The 18,229-nt window shown below is 43.9% G+C and overlaps 1 protein-coding gene across 1 annotated transcript; it reads right to left on the bottom strand.

Annotated features, from left to right (window-relative positions):
* Positions 1-263: 263 nt before the first annotated feature.
* Positions 264-13,407, bottom strand: LOC142652485 (histamine H3 receptor-like). Its single transcript, XM_075828130.1, has 4 exons — positions 13,164-13,407; positions 7,479-7,645; positions 718-1,049; positions 264-552 (listed from the first exon to the last, which is right to left on the bottom strand). Exons 1-4 carry the CDS (start codon positions 13,405-13,407, stop codon positions 264-266), a joined length of 1,032 nt encoding a protein of 343 aa, XP_075684245.1.
* Between the last annotated feature and the right edge of the window lie 4,822 nt (positions 13,408-18,229).

The following is an 18,229-nucleotide window of genomic DNA, read 5'->3' as shown; positions in this document are numbered from 1 at the left end:
TCAGTCTCTGGGACCATACTGTACCTATATGATCAAAGGGAGACATACAGACTTTTTGTCTCTGTCTTAAACATTTTGAAATTGTGAGATGTTCCATCAAATGCCGTCTTACCAAGGTATACTCCCCTAGAAGTATTGTTTCTAAAAGAGAATATCTCCATAATATTGGGCCGTACAGAGGGGCTTTGTGTGTCACTGTATAGGCTCCGTGCATCAACGTATAGGCTCCTTACGCGTGGCTCTGCCTTTTTTTTTATAAGACCTTATTGTACAGTTTTCCACAAGCACATGTGTATAAAGACTTTAATAAAAGCACTTCTGAATTGTTTGTGGCATAGTGGATAAAGGAGAGGGTTGATTGCTGAATTGATCCAAAGAAGCCAAAAAGTAATGTCATACCAATAGGAATCAATGCAATAGCCATGACAGGCAGCACGGATACTCATTAGAAATGTGTAGGGGGCCCAACAGATGCCAAAAATACAGACTAAAATTGCTAGAGATTTGGCGACCTTCTTGTCCCTGGAGAGTTTTATGATATGGAAATCTCCACTATGTACGCCACAATTTTGTTTATTAGATGAACAGGTTTGGCATCCGAATTGTTGACGTTTGAAATTAAATGGAAAGTTAACACTTCTCTTTATGGGTGACTTAGAGTCGTGTTGTCCATCTGCCTGCCTTGTAATTAGCATGAGATTAGTTGCTATGATATACGTACGGACATTGTTATCTTTTTCTCCTGGCGGTTGGGGAGCCAAAGATTTTCTTTTCTTCTTGCTGCGTTTAGTGATGTTCCAATAAATGCTCAGATTAAAAAATGAAATACTAATGAATGGGAGCGCAAAACCAACAGATGATGCGACCAGAAGAAAATACCACGTATAATGAAATCCAGCAATGCAGAGGTCATCAGGAGTGCTGCTGTAACCAACAATGCTTTCCCATAAAATAATGGCCGGGCTATATAAGAGAAATGATAATATCCAGACAATGAGCATCTTAAGAACAGTCTGACTGTGCCTATTCTGTAAGGAACGATATAACACCTGACAAAGAAGCAAAATGTTATTCAAACTTTTTTACCTTTAAAAAAAGTGCTCAAATTATGTTTCCCTGACATGTAGCTTTTTTCTATTGTACTTTTAATAATTATCTCTACGGCTAGCTGTTGGCCAGTAGTATACAATGTGTCTGTGTTACTATAGCTTCAGTTGCATGTTCCCTCAAGATGGCAAATGTTGCAATGATTTCCTAACTGTCGACTAAGCACCTCTTATGGCTAATCTTATATATCATAATTAATAAAAAGAGGATACTTAAAAGGGTTTTCCCACTAAGAACATTTATTACCGATCCACAGGATCGGTGATGTAAAGGATCTGCCAGACACAGCTTCTGTGTCGACGCCCGTGGGTAATCAGTCTGCACCTGCTCCTAAGTCTGAGAGAGTGACACGATCTTCTACCAGTCAGGCTGGCAGGCTGAGGAGTGGGAGAGCCTATCACAGCCTGGCCAGACGGAGCTAGCTCCAGCCCTCTGTCTATTTATACCTGCATTTCCTGCTCCTCCTTTGCCAGTGATTCTGTCTGTGTCCTAGCTCTGCTGCTGCTGCTTGAACATTTTGTCCTCTGCTTCATTTTGACACTGGCTTTACTGACAATTCTCCTGCTCTGCATTTGGTACCTCGTACACTCCTGGTTTGACTCGGCTCGTTCACTAGTCTCCTGCTCTGCGTTTGGTACCTCGTACACTCCTGGTTTGACTCGGCTCGTTCACTACTCTCGTTGCTCACGGTGCTGCCGTGGGCAACTGCCCCATTTCCCTAACTTCTGTGTACCCTTGTCTGTTTGTCTGTTGTGCACTTATTGAGCGTAGGGACCGTCGCCCAGTTGTACGCCGTCGCCTAGGATGGGCCGTTGCATGTAGGCAGGGACTGAGTGGCGGGTAGATTAGGGCTCACCTGTCTGTCTCCCTACCCCGTCATTACATAATCACAGGCCCATATACCTTTTCTACCCTGGTCCCTGACACAACTATGGACCCCCTTGAGACCCTGGCTCAGCAAATGCAGGGCCTCTCCCTACAGGTCCAAGCCCTGGCTCAGAGGGGCAACCAGCATGATGCTACCCTCGTAGTGCCCCCCACCTCACCTCTTGAACCCCACCTCAAGTTGCCTGACCGGTTCTCAGGGGACCGGAAGACTTTTTTCTCCTTTCGGGAGAGTTGTAGGCTCTATTTCCGCTTAAAGCCTCACTCCTCAGGTTCTGAGAGCCAGCGAGTGGGTATAATTATGTCCCGGCTCCAGAACGGGCCCCAAGAATAGGCCTTCTCCTTGGCTCCTGACGCCCCTGAACTTTCCTCTGTTGATCTTTTCTTTTCTGCTCTCGAGCTCATATATGACGAGACTGATAAGACTGCCTTTGCCGAGAGTCAGCTGGTGACCTTACGTCAGGGTAAGAGACCTGTTGAGGAGTACTGTTCTGACTTTAGGAAGTGGTGTGTAGCTTCTCGGTGGAATGACCCTGCCTTAAGGTGCCAGTTTAGATTGGGTCTGTCGAACGCCCTGAAAGACCTGTTAGTTAGCTATCCCTCTTCTGACTCCCTAGATCAGGTTATGGCTTTAGCGGTACGTCTTGACCGACGTCTCAGGGAATGACGACTTGAACGTTTTTGTGCCTTCTCCTCTGACTCCCCCATGATGGCTCCCGAGGTTCCATTGCTTCGTTCTTCCATGGAAGACTCGGATGAACCTATGCAACTCGGGGCCTCCGTGTCTCCCCAACAATGTAGAGAGTTCCGCAGGAAGAATGGTCTCTGCTTCTACTGTGGGGATGACAAGCATCAAGTGAACAACTGTCCTAGGCGTAAGAATAAGCAGCCGGAAAACTTCCGCGCCTAAGTGATCATCGGGGAGGTCACTTGGGCGCACAGGTTTTTCCCGTAAATATGAAACCTAATAAAATCTTGCTTCCCTTTCAGGTCTCTTTTAGTGGTAGGTCTGCTGCCGGCAGTGCCTTCGTGGATTCAGGGTCTTCTGCTAATATTATGTCTGTGGAATTTACTATGTCTCTAGCTATGCCATTGATTGATTTGCCTAAACCTGTCCCGGTAGTGGGTATCGACGCCACTCCTCTTGCTAATGGTTATTTAAGCAGCATACCCCTGTTTTTGAACTCCTTGTTGGCTCCATGCATTTGGAGCAGTGCTCTGTACTAGTGATGCAGGGATTATCGTCCGATTTGGTTTTAGGCCTTCCCTGTTTGCAGATGCATAATCCCACGTTTAACTGGAATACTGGGGATCTTACCAAATGGGGGAATGCATGACGTCATGTTTTTCTGTTAATTCTATTTCTCTCTCTGAGGAGGTGAACACTCTACCTGAGTTTTTTTAGGACTTCGCTGATGTTTTTTCTAAAATGGCCTCCGAAGTGTTGCCTCCTCATAGAGAATACGATTGCGCAATCGATTTGGTACCAGGAGCTATGCTCCCTAAGGGTAGGATATTTAATCTCTCTTGTCCCGAACGTGAAGCCATGAGAGAGTATATCCAGGAATGCCTGGTCAAGGGTTACATTTGCCCCTCTACTTCTCCGGTAGGTGCTGGCTTCTTCTTCATAGGGAAGAAGGATGGTGGTCTTAGGCCGTGCATTGACTACCGAAACTTGAATAACGTCACTGTAAGGAACCAGTATCCCCTTCCTTTGATTCCTGATCTCTTCAATCAGGTTCACGGGGCCCAATGGTTCTCTAAGTTTGATCTACGGGGGGCTTATAACCTTATCCGCATCAAAGAGGGGGATGTGTGGAAGACTGCGTTTAACATGCCCGAAGGTCATTTCGAATACCTCGTCATGCCCTTTGGGTTGTGTAATGCTCCCGCGGTCTTCCAGAATTTCATAAATGAGATTTTAAGAGACTACCTGGGGGTATTTCTTGTAGTGTACCTTGATGACATACTTGTGTTTTCCAAGGACTGGTCCTCCCACATTGAGCATGTCAGGAAGGTGCTCCAGGCCCTTCGGGAAAACAAACTGTTTGCTAAAACCGAAAAATGTGTATTTGGGGTGCAGGAGATACCATTTTTTGGTCAAATCCTCACTCCCCATGAATTCCGCATGGACCCCGCCAAGGTGCAGGCTGTGGCTGACTGGGTCCAACCTGCCTCCCTGAAGGCGTTACAGTGCTTCCTGGGGTTCGCTAATTATTACAGGAGATTTATTGCTAACTTCTCGGTCATTGCTAAGCCTCTTACGGATCTTACTCGCAAAGGTGCCGATCTCCTCCACTGGCCTCCAGAGGCGGTCCAGGCTTTGGAGGTCCTTAAGAAGTGCTTTATCTCGGCCCCTGTGCTGATTTCAGCCTAACCAAATGGAGCCATCCATCGTGGAGGTTGACACCTCCGAGGTGGGAGTGGGTGCTGTCTTGTCCCAGGGTAGCAGGTCCCTCACCCATCTCCGTCCCTGTGCCTACTTCTCCAGGAAGTTCTCGCCCACTGAGAGTAACTATGATATTGGCAACAGCGAACTCTTAGCCATTAAATGGGCATTTGAAGAGTGGCGCCACTTCCTGGAGGGGGCTAGGCACCAGGTAACGGTCCTTACCGACCACAAGAATCTGGTTTTCTTAGAATCTGCCCGGAGGCTAAACCCGAGACAAGCTCGATGGGCATTATTTTTTACTAGATTCAACTTTTTGGTCACCTATAGGGCTGGGTCTAAAAATATTAAGGCTGATACACTGTCGCGTAGCTTCATGGCCAGCCCTCCTTCGGAGGAAGATCCTGCTTGTGTTTTGCCTCCAGGTATAATCATTTCCTCTGTGGATTCTGACTTAGTCTCCGAAATTGCGGCTGATCAAGTTTCAGCTCCCGGGAAACTTCCTGAGAACAAGCTGTTTGTTCCCCTGCAATTCCGGCTAAGGGTACTCAGGGAAAATCATGACTCTGCACTATCTGGCCATCCAGGCATCCTGGGTACCAAGCATCTCATTGCCAGAAACTATTGGTGGCCTGGGTTGCTTAAAACGTTAAGGCCTACGTCGCCGCTTGTGAAATTTGTGCTAGGTCCAAGACTCCCAGGTCCCGACCAGCGGGCTTACTATGTTCTTTGCCCATTCCCCAGAGACCTTGGACACATATCTCCATGGATTTTATCACCGATTTGCCTCCATCTCAAGGCAAGTCGGTGGTGTGGGTTGTAGTAGACCGTTTCAGTAAGATGTGCCACTTTGTGCCCCTTAACAAAACTACCCAATGCTAAGACATTAGCTACTTTGTTTGTCAAACACATCCTGCGTCTCCATGGGGTTCCTGTCAATATTGTTTCTGACAGAGGGGTACAATTTGTTTCATTGTTTTGGAGAGCCTTCTGTAAAAAGTTGGAGATTGATCTGTCCTTCTCCTTGGCCTTCCATCCTGAAACTAATGGCCAAACTGAGAGGACTAATCAGTCTCTAGAACAATATTTAAGGTGTTTTATCTCTGACTGTCAATATGATACGGTCTCCTTCATTCATTCCTCCTTCATTCCCCTCGCCGAATTTCAGAAGAACCTAGAGGCGCCCCAGAGCATACAAAAGACTCAGGCAGATAGAAGATGTTCTGCTAACCCCTTGTTTGTGGTCGGGGATCTGGTGTGGCTATCTTCTAAAAATTTGCGCCTTAAAGTCCCGTCCAAAAAATTTGCTCCCCGATATATAGGGCCATACAAGGTCATTGAAGTCCTTAACCCTGTCTCCTTCCGACTGGAGTTACCCCCATCTTTTCGAGTACACGACGTGTTTCATGCCTCCCTCCTTAAACGCTGCTCGACCGTCCTTGGCTCCCTCGTGTTAACCTCCGGTCTCTGTTCTCACCCCTCAAGGGGTAGAATTCGAGGTGGCCAAGATTGTGGACAGCAGGATGGTCCAAGGCTCCCTCCAGTACCTGGTCCATTGGAGAGGATACGGGCCTGAGGAGAGGACTTGGGTACCCGCCCGGGATGTTCACGCTGGGCTATTGCTCAGGAGGTTCCATGTTCGCTTCCCCAATAAGCCAGGTCCACCTAGAAAGGGTCCAGTGGCCCACCTTAAAAGGAGGGGTACTGTAAAGGATCTGCCAGACACAGCTTCTGTGTCGACGCCCGTGGGTAATCAGTCTGCACCTGCTCCTAAGTCTGAGAGAGTGACACGATCTTCTACCAGTCAGGCTGGGAGGCTGAGAAGTGGGAGAGCCTATCACAGCCTAGCCAGACGGAGCTAGCTCCCGCCCTCTGTCTATTTATACCTGCATTTCCTGCTCCTCCTTTGCCTGTGATTCTGTCTGTGTCCTGGCTCTGCTGCTGCTGCTTGAACATTTTGTCCTCTGCTTCATTTTGACCCTGGCTTTACTGACAATTCTCCTGCTCTGCATTTGGTACCTCGTACACTCCTGGTTTGACTCGGCTCGTTCACTATTCTCGTTGCTCACGGTGCTGCCGTGGGCAACTGCCCCATTTCCCTAACTTCTGTGTACCCTTGTCTGTTTGTCTGTCGTGCACTTATTGAGCGTAGGGAACGTCGCCCAGTTGTACGCCGTCGCCTAGGACGGGCCGTTGCAAGTAGGCAGGGACTGAGTGGCGGGTAGATTAGGGCTCACCTGTCTGTCTCCCTACCCCGTCATTACAGGTGATTAGTGTATGATCACTTGGGGTCCCAGCAATCATACATTTATCACCTTTCCTGTGAATGATCGGGGAACGGAATGCTCATTCCTGATCATTGACCCGTGTCAGCAGCACTTCTCCCCATGTAAATAGGGGATATGCTGCTGACAATGATGCAAATTGTATGGGGACAAACAATCTCCTTTGTCCCCATATAGTGCAATCATTGTTCATGTAACTGGAGCTAAACAAGCGCCAATCGATGTGTTATATCAATGTGCTATTTAAAAATCTATTGGTCTAATAAGACACTTACCCGTATATCCACTGTCGCAATCCCCCCCTCGCTGTTGTCCAAACGCCACTCCAGAGGTAAACAATCCCTGTAATCATGTGATTATGTGACAATAACTACAGATATATGGTATTAGAAGGATCGTGTGTCATGGCTCAGGCACTGTTTACTTCAGGAGGCTGTTTGGAAAGCACAATGGTGGATACACCAATAAGGACTGCTTTTGTCCCTAACATGCAATTTTGAATGGGTTACTAACAAAAAGTTCACGCTCCAAATTGATTTTAGAAAAATCTGAATAGCACCACTGCTAATACAGTCTTGGGCTAAAGTGCTGATAAAAGGATTAGGATTAGAATAAACGAGTCTGAATTTTTCAGAGAAATCACCAATCTTGGGAATGAAAATGAGCGGCAATACCAGACACATCCCATATTATTTTTTACTAAATGTATGCAGTGAATATATTTATATACTCCATTTATAATTAGTATTTTTCTACTCTTTTGGGAAATTGCTATATTTACACAAGAAAACTGAACCATATGTGATACTTACAGCCATGGTGACACAAAGGAATCTGTCGTAACTTATTAAAGCAACATTAAATGCTGATGCAGTGCACATGGTATAGTCAACAACTAACCATAATTTACATAAGAATCTTCCAATCAACCACTTTCCTGTCAGCATATATGGTATGTACAAAGGGATGGCAAATGCTCCTGGCAACAAAGAATATATATTAACACCAATAATATTGATTAAATATGGAAAACACTAGTACGCTGTGTTGTAGTATAAGCATATGTGTGTATGCAAATGTCTACCTGTTTACTGGTTGCAGTACAGTTAGAAATGCATCCAAATGTAAATGACTGCCACCTGGCTGTAATTTTGCAGTAAAAATGTTTTATTATTCAACATTTGATAATCCAGCAAATTCCAGAAGTCCAATAGGAAATGCAGATAATTAAATTGTCAAAAATCTTAGCAGAGAAGACTAATCAGAAGATTCCTCTTAGTCCGGGATAACACACACAATTTTGACGCAATTTTTGGTGCAGTTTTTGGGTCCGTTTTTTTTAAGCCAAAAACAGGAGTGGACAGGGTATGCATTGGTTTTTTTTCTATATATTTCCTTACTTTTGGATCCACTTCTGGCTTAAAAAACTGAGCCAAAAACTACATCAAAATGATATGTGTGATCCTGGCCTAATGAAAACACAAATTATTATAATAGCACATTTTATATTAGAATTATTTTTTTTTACCTTGACCTTAAAGTATTTCAATTTATTTCATATTAATGTCCATTTAAAAATCTGCAAATGTTTAATAAACTGACAACTGTTGAGTCCTTCTTTGATTATATTATTTGGATTATATTATTTGGATTTCAGATTAGATAAAAAAGAATTACACATACTTATATTCTTTTATAGACAATGTTAAAATTTACGCCTGGGAGTCTGCAGGTATGAAGACCATTTCTTCTCTATATAGCGATTCTATCTTTAGATCATTTCAAGATTTCTCCTCTTGTTATGGTATCCCTAGAGCAGATTTTTATAAATATCTCTGTGTCAGACATGCGCTTTCCTCAGTAGATGTTTCTAGCCCATTTCTCCCACGTCAGGCTATACTGTTATATGCTAATAAACTCCCTAAGGTTAAGGGCATATCTCTATTTTACGGCCTATTCACTTGTATATGTCCACATGGGATATCGAATGGAAATTGTCTGATCCTCTGACTAAAGCGGAGTTAGTTAATCAAGTTCAGTTTTCCTATCATATGGAGAAGTCGTGGGCTACTAAGACTCACTCGCTAGCTAAATATGAGAGAGCCTGGAAACCTTGGAGCAAATTTGGTCTAGCCCCGGATTTGACCTGAGCTCCACTTACCCTTTTGCTGGGTTCTGGGTGTAGAGTCTATATTTCGATGGTTGTCAGTATATTCTGTATCGATTTGTATCCTGCCATAAATATGTGTCATATGTAGGACCAGGGGCGTAGCTAGAGGCTCATGGGCCCCGATGCAAAAATTCTTACTGGGCCCCCCCCCCCCCCGCAAACTTCTCAAGGCCGACGGTCCGCAGCTTTCAGCTGCATCGCTGGGTCTCCTAAGTGACCCAACAATGCAGCACTAGCAGCCGGGGGCGTCACTAAGGCTGGGTTCACACACACTATTTACGGACGTAATTCGGGCGTTTTAGCATTGAATTACGTCCGAAAATGCGGCTCAAAAGCGTCGGCAAACATCTGCCCATTCATTTGAATGGGTCTTACGATGTTCTGTGCCGACGGTCATTTTTTTTTACGCGTCGCTGTCAAAAGGCGGCGCGTAAAAAAGTGCCTGTCACTTCTTCAGACGTAAATGGAGCCGTTTTCCATGGACTCCATGGAAAACCAGCTTCAGTTACTTCCGTAATGGATGCAGCGAAAGACGTATGCACATGCCATTACGGCTGAAATTACGGTGCTGTTTTCTCCTGAAAATGTCCGGGAAATAGCCCCAATACATGTGTGTCCGCCCAAAAACATGTGTGTATAGGATACAGCATAGCATATCTATAGCACTACGACCCTATAAACTATGGATAGGATTAGATACAGTGGCTGAGCAGACAGTATCACACATGATAGGATTAGATACAGTGGCTCAGAAGGCAGTATCACACATGATAGGATTAGATACACAGCTCAGCAGACAGTATCACACATGATAGGATTAGATACAGTGGCCCAGCAGACAGTATCACACATGATAGGATTAGATACAGTGGCTCAGCAGACAGTACCACACATGATAGGATTAGATACAGTGGCTCAGCAGACAGTACCACACATGATAGGATTAGATACAGTGGCTCAGCAGACAGTATCACACATGATAGGATTAGATACAGTGGCTCAGCAGACAGTACCACACATGATAGGATTAGATACAGTGGCTCAGCAGACAGTATCACACATGATAGGATTAGATACAGTGGCTCAGCAGACAGTATCACACATGATCGGATTAGATATAGGGCCCAGCAGACAGTATCATACATGATTGGATTAGATACACAGCTCAGCAGACTGTATCACACATGATAGGATTAGATACAGGGCCCAGCTCGCTGACATTGCGGCTCCAGCGCTGGACCCAGGATAGGTAAGAATAATAATTTTGCTTCTTTATGTGTTACTGATTATTTTTGTGTTTGTGTTTTTTTTACAGGTTCAGTTGTTGGACTTCGGATTCGAGGACTTCAATGACGGCGTTTTTTTTATTCTCAATAAAATGGTTAATGAGGGTTGTGTTTTTTTATTTCAATAAAATATTTTTTCTATGTGCTTGTATCTTTTTAAACTTTATTATCACCGCCTTAGTAATGGCCGCTGGCTGATTGACGACCTCCATTACTAAGGCGAGGTATAATGTTAGCAGGTGCAGAGGCCAACACTAACCCCCATTATTACCCCGGTACCCACCGCCACCAGGGGTACTGGGAAGAGCCGGGTACAAACCAGTACCCGACCATCTGTAGTGACGGGCAGGCACCGGGGTGGCCGCAGGCTGGTAGTATTAGGCTGGGGAAGGCCAAAAACAGTGGCCCTTCCCACCCTTGTAATGCTGCCTGCTGCTGCTGTGTTGTATCTGGCTGGTTATGAAAATTGGGGGGGACCCGACATCGTTCTTTCCAATTATTTTTTATTTTATTTATTTTTAAATGACGTGGGGTTCCCCCCATTTTCATAACCAGCCAGATACAATAAAGCAGCAGCAGGCAGCATTACCAGGATGGGAAGGGCCACTGTTTTTGGCCTTTCCCCTCCTGATAATACCAGCCTGCGGCCACCCCAGTGGCCGACCATCACTACAGATGGTCAGGTACTGGATCGTACCCGGCTCTTCCCAGCACCCCTGGTGGCGGTGGGTACCGGGGTAATAAAGGGGGTTAGTGTTCGCCTCTGCACCGGCTAACACTAAGCCCCACCTTAGCAATGGATGCTGTCAATCAGCCGGCGGCCATTACTAAGGCGGTAGTAATATAGTTTAAAAAAAAACCACAAAGACATAGAAAAAATATTTTATTGAAATAAAAAAAAAACCCACACAGCCCTCATTAACCATTTTAATAATAAAAAAAAAAAGCTGTCATCGAAGTAGTCCTGGAATCTGCCGTAGTCCAACGACCGAACCTGTAAGAAAACACACAAAAAATGATTAGTAACACATGTGTTAGGGTATGTGCACACACACTAATTACGTCCGTAATTGACGGACGTATTTCGGCCGCAAGTACTGGACCAAACACAGTGCAGGGAGCCGGGCTCCTAGCATCATACTTATGTACGACGCTAGGAGTCCCTGCCTCGCTGCCGGACAACTGTCCCGTACTGAAAACATGATTACAGTATGGGACAGTTGTCCTGCAGCGAGCCAGGGACTCCTAGCATCGTACATAACTATAATGCTAGGAGCCCGGCTACCTGCACTGAGTTCGGTCCGGTACTTGCGGCCGAAATACGTCCGTCAATTACGGACGTAATTAGTGTCTGTGCACATACCCTAAGGCTTAGATACAGGGCCCATGTGTGATACTGTCTGTGGGACCCTGTATCTAAGCCTACCACAAGGTAGGCTTAGATACAGGGTCCAGCAGACAGTAATCTTATACAGTATAAGATTACTGTGTGCTGGGGCCCTGTATCTAAACCTACAGTGTGGTAGGCTTAGATACAGGGCCCAGCAGACAGGATCACGCATGGGCCATGTATCTAAGCCTACCATGTGATTGGCTTAGATACAGGGCCCAGCAGACAGGATCACACAATCTGTGATCCTGTCTCATGGGCCCCCTAAGCCTGATATATCGTAGGCTTAGGGGTTGTGCAGTCCCTAAACATTGATGGCCTATCCACAGGATAGGCCATCAATAGCTGATGTGTCGCCAGGGACCCGCAAATCAGCTGTTTTGAAGGGGCCGCAGAACTCGTACGAGAGCTGCTTCCCCTTCATTTCACTACTCGCTCACACTGTGAATCGCCGACACCGATTCACAGTGTGACCGGAATGAAGTGACAGGAATGAAGGGGAGCAGCTCTCGTACGAGTGCTGCGGCCCCTTCAAAACAGCTGATTGGCGGGTCCCGGGAGTCAGACCCCGCCAGTCAGGGCTAACCTTACCTTCCTCTTCGGCCGCGGCGGGAGTTCTGTAGTCTCGATGCTGTGCGCGGCGCATAGCGCTGTGACGTCATGCGCTGCACACAGCGCTTGACGTCAGGACCTCCGCTGCCATCCGGAACCAGGAAGGTAAGTAAAGTATGTTACTATAGTAACAGGGGCCCGCGGCCTGAGTTACTATAGTAACTTTTTATTGATGTGGTGCGGGGGGCCGTGGGCCCCCCTGGCTTCGGGGCCCGGTCGCAATTGCGACCGCTGCGACCCCTATAGCTACGCCAGTGTGTAGGACAGATCTGTTCTTCTGTATAAACTACTTGATTGTATGTGAATCCCTGTAATGTATGTTTTACTTTATGTTTCTATGTCTTTAGGGAGATCCTCATGTTGAGTATCCTACCTTCTTGGTTTTGTTATTCTACAAAATTCAATTAAAAGTTTATTGGAAAAAAAAAAGAATTACACAAAAAACACTACACCCGGTTTGCAAGCTGTTTTGCGCAACAATGTTTGACTTTTTTCATTTTTATGTCGTGCCCGTCACGTTTTTAAAAGTGGCATGACTTAGCAAAAAGGAGGCGGGTCCACTGCGGTCCGACAGATTCACTATTATTAAGGACCCTGCACACGGCCGTACTGAAAACATGATTACAGTACGGGACAGTTGTCCCGCAGCGAGGCAGGGACTCCTAGCGTCGTACATAACTATGATGCTAGGAGCCCGGCTCCCTGCAGTGTGTTCGGTCCGGGACTTGCGGCCGAAATACGTTCCGTCCTTTACGGACCGAACATACTCGTGTGAATCCAGCCTAATACATTGTATAATAAAGTCTGCTTTGAGCAGCACATTTTAAGACTGGCTTCCAGCACTTGAATTGAATCAAGAAAGTTTCTACTCACTGACACCAATCATAGATCTTAAAAATAGTGAATAATTGAAGAGCAAAGTGCGATAAAAAAATGCAGAATCTTTCATTAAACAGCTATTACGCTTCATTTATATAGGACATGACCCCTATAGAATTTATTTTTATGTATTTTAAAAAGAAGTAAAACATAGCCTTACCCAATAAGAAATCACAGTTGGCCAGATTCAGGAGAAAGAAGTTGCTCTGAGTTCTGAGTCTCTTGTCTAAAATAAAAGCTAACATAACCAGAATATTACCGAGAACTGTGATCACAACAAGCAAAGATATGAGCACGATTATAATGACTTTTATACTTTCTGAATATGTCAGCTCCAAGCCGGCAGTGTTATTCATGGCAGAGAAATCTATAGCTGTGTTATTGCTTAGTGTAATAATTGACATTCTGGAAACTGTATAGCTAGATCTTGATATTGTTATGACGTTAACGATTATTACAATAATTATTACAATAATGGTTCTGAACACCGTGAATGATGATGAGTAAAGGTTATAATGAATTTGCATATATGGAGAAATGTCTATATCTTGCATTTCATATGCTCAGACTCAGATGTGTATAAATCATGTAAAAATCAAATGCTCTAATATATGATATTGTATGATACTTATATACAATAAAATCGTCACAGCACACTGTATGTGCCAATGCATGTATGGCTCTAACACTACAGAGACGAGACCTATATAAAAAATATCTCCCCTGGCAAAATGTAAATCTCAGTCCCAAAGCAATTTGTCTCAATTTCATTTTATGAAGCTCAACATTTGGGAATAAATTGCTCTTTAACAGCTGTTGTCTTACATATGTATAATTACTATGCTTTTTATTGTATATATTTTTACTGTAGTCCTTTATTATTGTGTTATTTTTCATTCCGTTTCATTGGGGTTTTGTAGACAGGGGAAATAGAGGACAGGAGAAGACATACGGTCATCAACTTGTCACCAACTTTTACAGAAACTTAGGGGCAACGAAGTAGAAATACTAGCATATCAGAGCCCCTACAAACACCAATAATAATAATAAAAATAATAATAAAATAACCATTATAAAGATCTAATCATTTGGTGCAGTCAAATTAAGGTTTATTGCCGCTGTTAAAATTGTTGTGTTTTACTGCGATTTTGTGGTAATCCTGGCTATGAATACACCCTAAGGCCAGGAAAGACTAATGCATCTCCTTTCTTTTGTGTCCACTACTGTGTTTGGCTAAAAAACTGCATCAAAACGGTGTGTGATCCTGGCCTTAGAGACAATATTAGCATCATAGAAATCAAATATGTAAAACAGGACCACAACATAAAGAATGGCTAAGGCTCTGTTCACATTTGCGTTGGGGTCCCGTTCTCTCAGAGGTTTCCATCAGAACGGGACCCTGAGCATACTGAAACTGACACCGAGGGAAACCAGAGGTTTCCGTTTCCATCACCATTGATTTCAATGGTGACAGAGCCGGTGCCCGTGGTTTCCGTTTGTCTCTTTTGTGCACTGGATCCGTCGTTTTGCCGGAAGCAATAGCGTAGTCCCCCCACACCCGCAGTGAGATAGGGGGGTGATGACGGTTGTTATGGCAGGGCTGCCTTCAATCTGCCTCTGCTAAGTCCTGCCTGTGGCAGGGCTTAACAGATGCCTGTAAAAATCACGATATACTGCAATACGTTAGTATTGCAGTTTATTGTACCAGAAAACTGTTTCAAGTCCCTAGGGGGGCTAATAAAGTGTGTGAAAAAAGTTTTAAGTAGTGAAAAAAATAAACATATTAAAAGTTAAAAATAAACTTTTGCCCATTTTCTCCCTAAAGTAATGTAAACATTTTTTAAAAGTTAACAAAATTGGGATAGCTGCGTCCATAAAAGTCTGAACTATTACAATATAGCATTATTTAACGCGCACGGTGAACAGCGTAAATAATAAAAAATGTAAACCGCCAAAATCGCAGTTTTTTTGGTCAACTTAGCTCTAAGAAATTTATTATAAGATGTGATCAAAAAGTTCTACATACCAAAAAATGCCCTCACACCGCTGAATCGGTGAAAAATAAAAAAGTTATGGCTCTCAGAATGTGGCGACACAAAACATTTTTGTTTTTAACAAAGAGTTTATTAGTAGTAGTAAAGAGTAGTAAATTTAAAAAAAACTATATAAATTTGGCACATTTGAGTATTGGTATTGAGCCACAGAATAATGATAAGTTGTTGTTTTTACCGCACGGTGAAAGTCGTAAAAACGAAACCCAAATAAACATTGAGAAATCACAATTTTTTCCAACTTCAGATCGCAAAGAATTTGTTTTCAGATTGCCAATACATTATATGGAACGATAAATGGTACCAAAAGAAACTACAACTCCTCCTGCAAAAAATAAGCCCTCACACCATTCTATTGATGGAAAAATAAAAAAGTTATGGCTCTTAGAATGCAGGGAGTGAAAAACTAAAATCAAAAATCAAAAAATGGCTTCATCCCGAAGGGGTTGATGTTATATTCTTGTAGAATGGACTTTTACTGACAGGGCAATACCAATTATGTTTTGATGTTTTTTTACATTGCTTTTGGGGAAGAATTAACAAAGGGTTGTTTTTTGAACTTTTAATATTTTCTTTGAAAACGCTTTATTTAACTGTTTTATACATTTTTAATAGTCCCCCTAGGGGACTTGAACTAGCAATCAATAAATCAGTTGTACAATATACTGCAATGCTTATGTACTTAATTTTTTACCGGCTTATATTAAGCAGTGCCTCTGGCAGGGCTTACTAGAAGCAGAAGAATGACAAACATGGGGACCTTCATTAGGACTCCAGGCTGCCATTACAACCTTTAACCTCCCACGGTTGTCATGGCAGCCGTAGCCCCTGGGCTGTTGGAAGGGTCTGCCCCCTTAAATGCCACGTTCACTACTGGCCTGTTGAAGTGAAATGTCGGTTGTAACATACAGCCGATACCTGCTGAGTATAGAGTAGGTTCTGCCCGTGAGCCTGCTCAATACTTCTCCTTGCCGGCTATGACGCAACCCTACATCAAAAGTCAGCAAGGGGTTAATAAATTAGGTGCATCTCTGGCCGTTCGTGGGCCAGAAAATCAAATCTACTCCAGGTAGAGTAGATTTGTTCTATAATTTAGGCAGCTTCCTGGCGGCAATTATAGTTACCTTGTAGAGCTGTGGTGGCCCCGCCTGGCCAATAAGCACCACAGACTTTTTTTTTTTTTTAAATTGACGGAGGTGGTGTAAAAACTAGTATTTGTGCAAATTGCAACTTTTCTATGCCAGAATACTTCCGTAGAGGGTTTCACAAATCCCCCCATTGTCTACAGGTCTTACAAATTATGGAACGATGATAAAATGGTAATTTATTAAACATATACTTAATAGCAACTTAGAAAGAGATGCCATTAAGGCTCTGTTCAGATCACATATCACTGAAAACGCAGCTCATTTAATTTCATGTTTAATGATGAACAAGTGTAACATTTTTAAAATATAACCTTTAATATGTCTTCTAAAAGTAATTTAGGCACAAAACAAATATATTTAAGTCTTCAATCAGTTGTAAAAACAACTATGAGGTATAACACCATATACCAAGGATGTAACAATGTGCAGAACCAGTACAATGATAGGGAAAGAGAGGGAAAAGGGTATATGTGAGCCAGGGAAAGTACAGAATTCTACTATACATTCTACCTATACATCAGTAGAAACCATGGTAATAGATGCCTGAAAGACAGCAGAGTAGTCGCCCTAAAAAGAACAGCCCCGCTCTGGAACCTTCTACAATGCCCCGATGCGCCCTTCAGTGTATTTATCTGACTACACCAGCTAATTCTCAAAAGCATTCAGAAATCTGTTAGGCCTCGTGCACACTTCCTTCACCGTTTTAGCGGCCGTTTTTGATGGATCCGTGTGCCCGTTTTGTTGGCCGTGTGGTTTCCATGTGCACTCCCGTGTGCACACCGTGCTTCTGTTTCCGAGCGCCGAGCATGGTACTGTCCAGGGTGCTGAAAGAGTTAATGGGCTGCACTGCACTGATCGGCGGTAACTCTTTCAGCACCCTGGACAGTGACTAGCGCTGAAGAATGACCATGCTCGGCAATCGCAAAATGCAATTTTAATTAAATAAAAAATAAATAATCAGTTCATACTTAGCCAGAACTCCCTTCATTTTCCTCCTGTCCGGCCTCCTGGGATGACGTTTCATCCCATGTCACCGCTGCAGCCAATCACAGGCTGTAGTGGCTGTCACGCCAGACGGGATGACGTCAGAAGGCCGGTCTCCAGGGATGATGCCTCATCCCACGTGACCGCCTCTGCAGCCAATCACAGGCTGCAGCGGCCACATGGACTGCCGCGTTATACAGGAATGTCGGACTGGAGGAAGAAGAGGGACTCGTCACCAAGACAACGACCGGGGTACGTATGAACTGCTTTTTATTTTTATCAGCAGCCTCTTCTCTCTATCAGTGATGGATACAGAGAAGTGGCTGCCGATTAGTGTAATATCTCTAATGTACTTCTGCCCGCCCGGCCGTTGCTAGGCAATGGCTCCGTCACACACGGACGGCACACGGATGCCTTCCGTTTTTTTGACGGCCCCATTGACTTGCATGGGCCTCACAGTCACGGAATCTCGGACCAAAGTAGGACATGATCTACTTTTGTCGGAACGGAGCAACGGGACCGTCAAAAAAACTGAAGTGTGCATGGCCCCATTGAAATGAGTGGGTCAGGGTGCTAGCCGTCAGAAAAATGGCTAGCACCCTGAAGAAAAAGACTGAAGTGGGCATGAAGCCTAATTGTGTTGCAAAGGGATAGACTATACAGATGGTACTATGTAATAAAGAAAAAAAGATTGTACAAATCACACAAACCCATAAAATTTGAATTAGCTTAATATTATGTCAAAACGCGGTTTCCTAAACTCATTGGTTCATCAGGGGGTTATAATACAACATGGTATACATAGCAACAATTTCATCATGAGGATTGATATATTCCGCATAGATAAATGAGGTAACTGGTCTAAAAAGGGATGACAACAGGAAAAAAACCAAAGCATTTTGTTCTAAAAAATTTATTCCAAGACGCATTTATTTTTTTAATTAACTCCCACTTTCCTACTAAAGTCATCAGCAAAATATAGTTTATGGCAGCCTATATTCTTTATGAACAATGTTTACACTACTGTTCTGCTACCAGACAAC

This window comes from Rhinoderma darwinii, chromosome 5 (assembly GCF_050947455.1).
Source record: "Rhinoderma darwinii isolate aRhiDar2 chromosome 5, aRhiDar2.hap1, whole genome shotgun sequence".
Lineage (NCBI taxonomy): Eukaryota > Metazoa > Chordata > Amphibia > Anura > Rhinodermatidae > Rhinoderma > Rhinoderma darwinii.
Note: the sequence above shows the minus strand (reverse complement) of the source record. Positions and strands in the feature narration are given on the sequence as shown.

Coding starts and splice junctions, on each gene's coding strand:
- LOC142652485 (XM_075828130.1), bottom strand. CDS start 13,407: ATGTCAATTATTACACTAAGCAATAACACAGCTATAGATTTCTCTGCC. Junction 7,646..13,163: donor CAACTGTGATTTCTTATTGG/GTAAGGCTATGT, acceptor CTTTGTTGCCAG/GAGCATTTGCCATCCCTTTG. Junction 1,050..7,478: donor TCCTTTGTGTCACCATGGCT/GTAAGTATCACA, acceptor CTTCTTTGTCAG/GTGTTATATCGTTCCTTACA.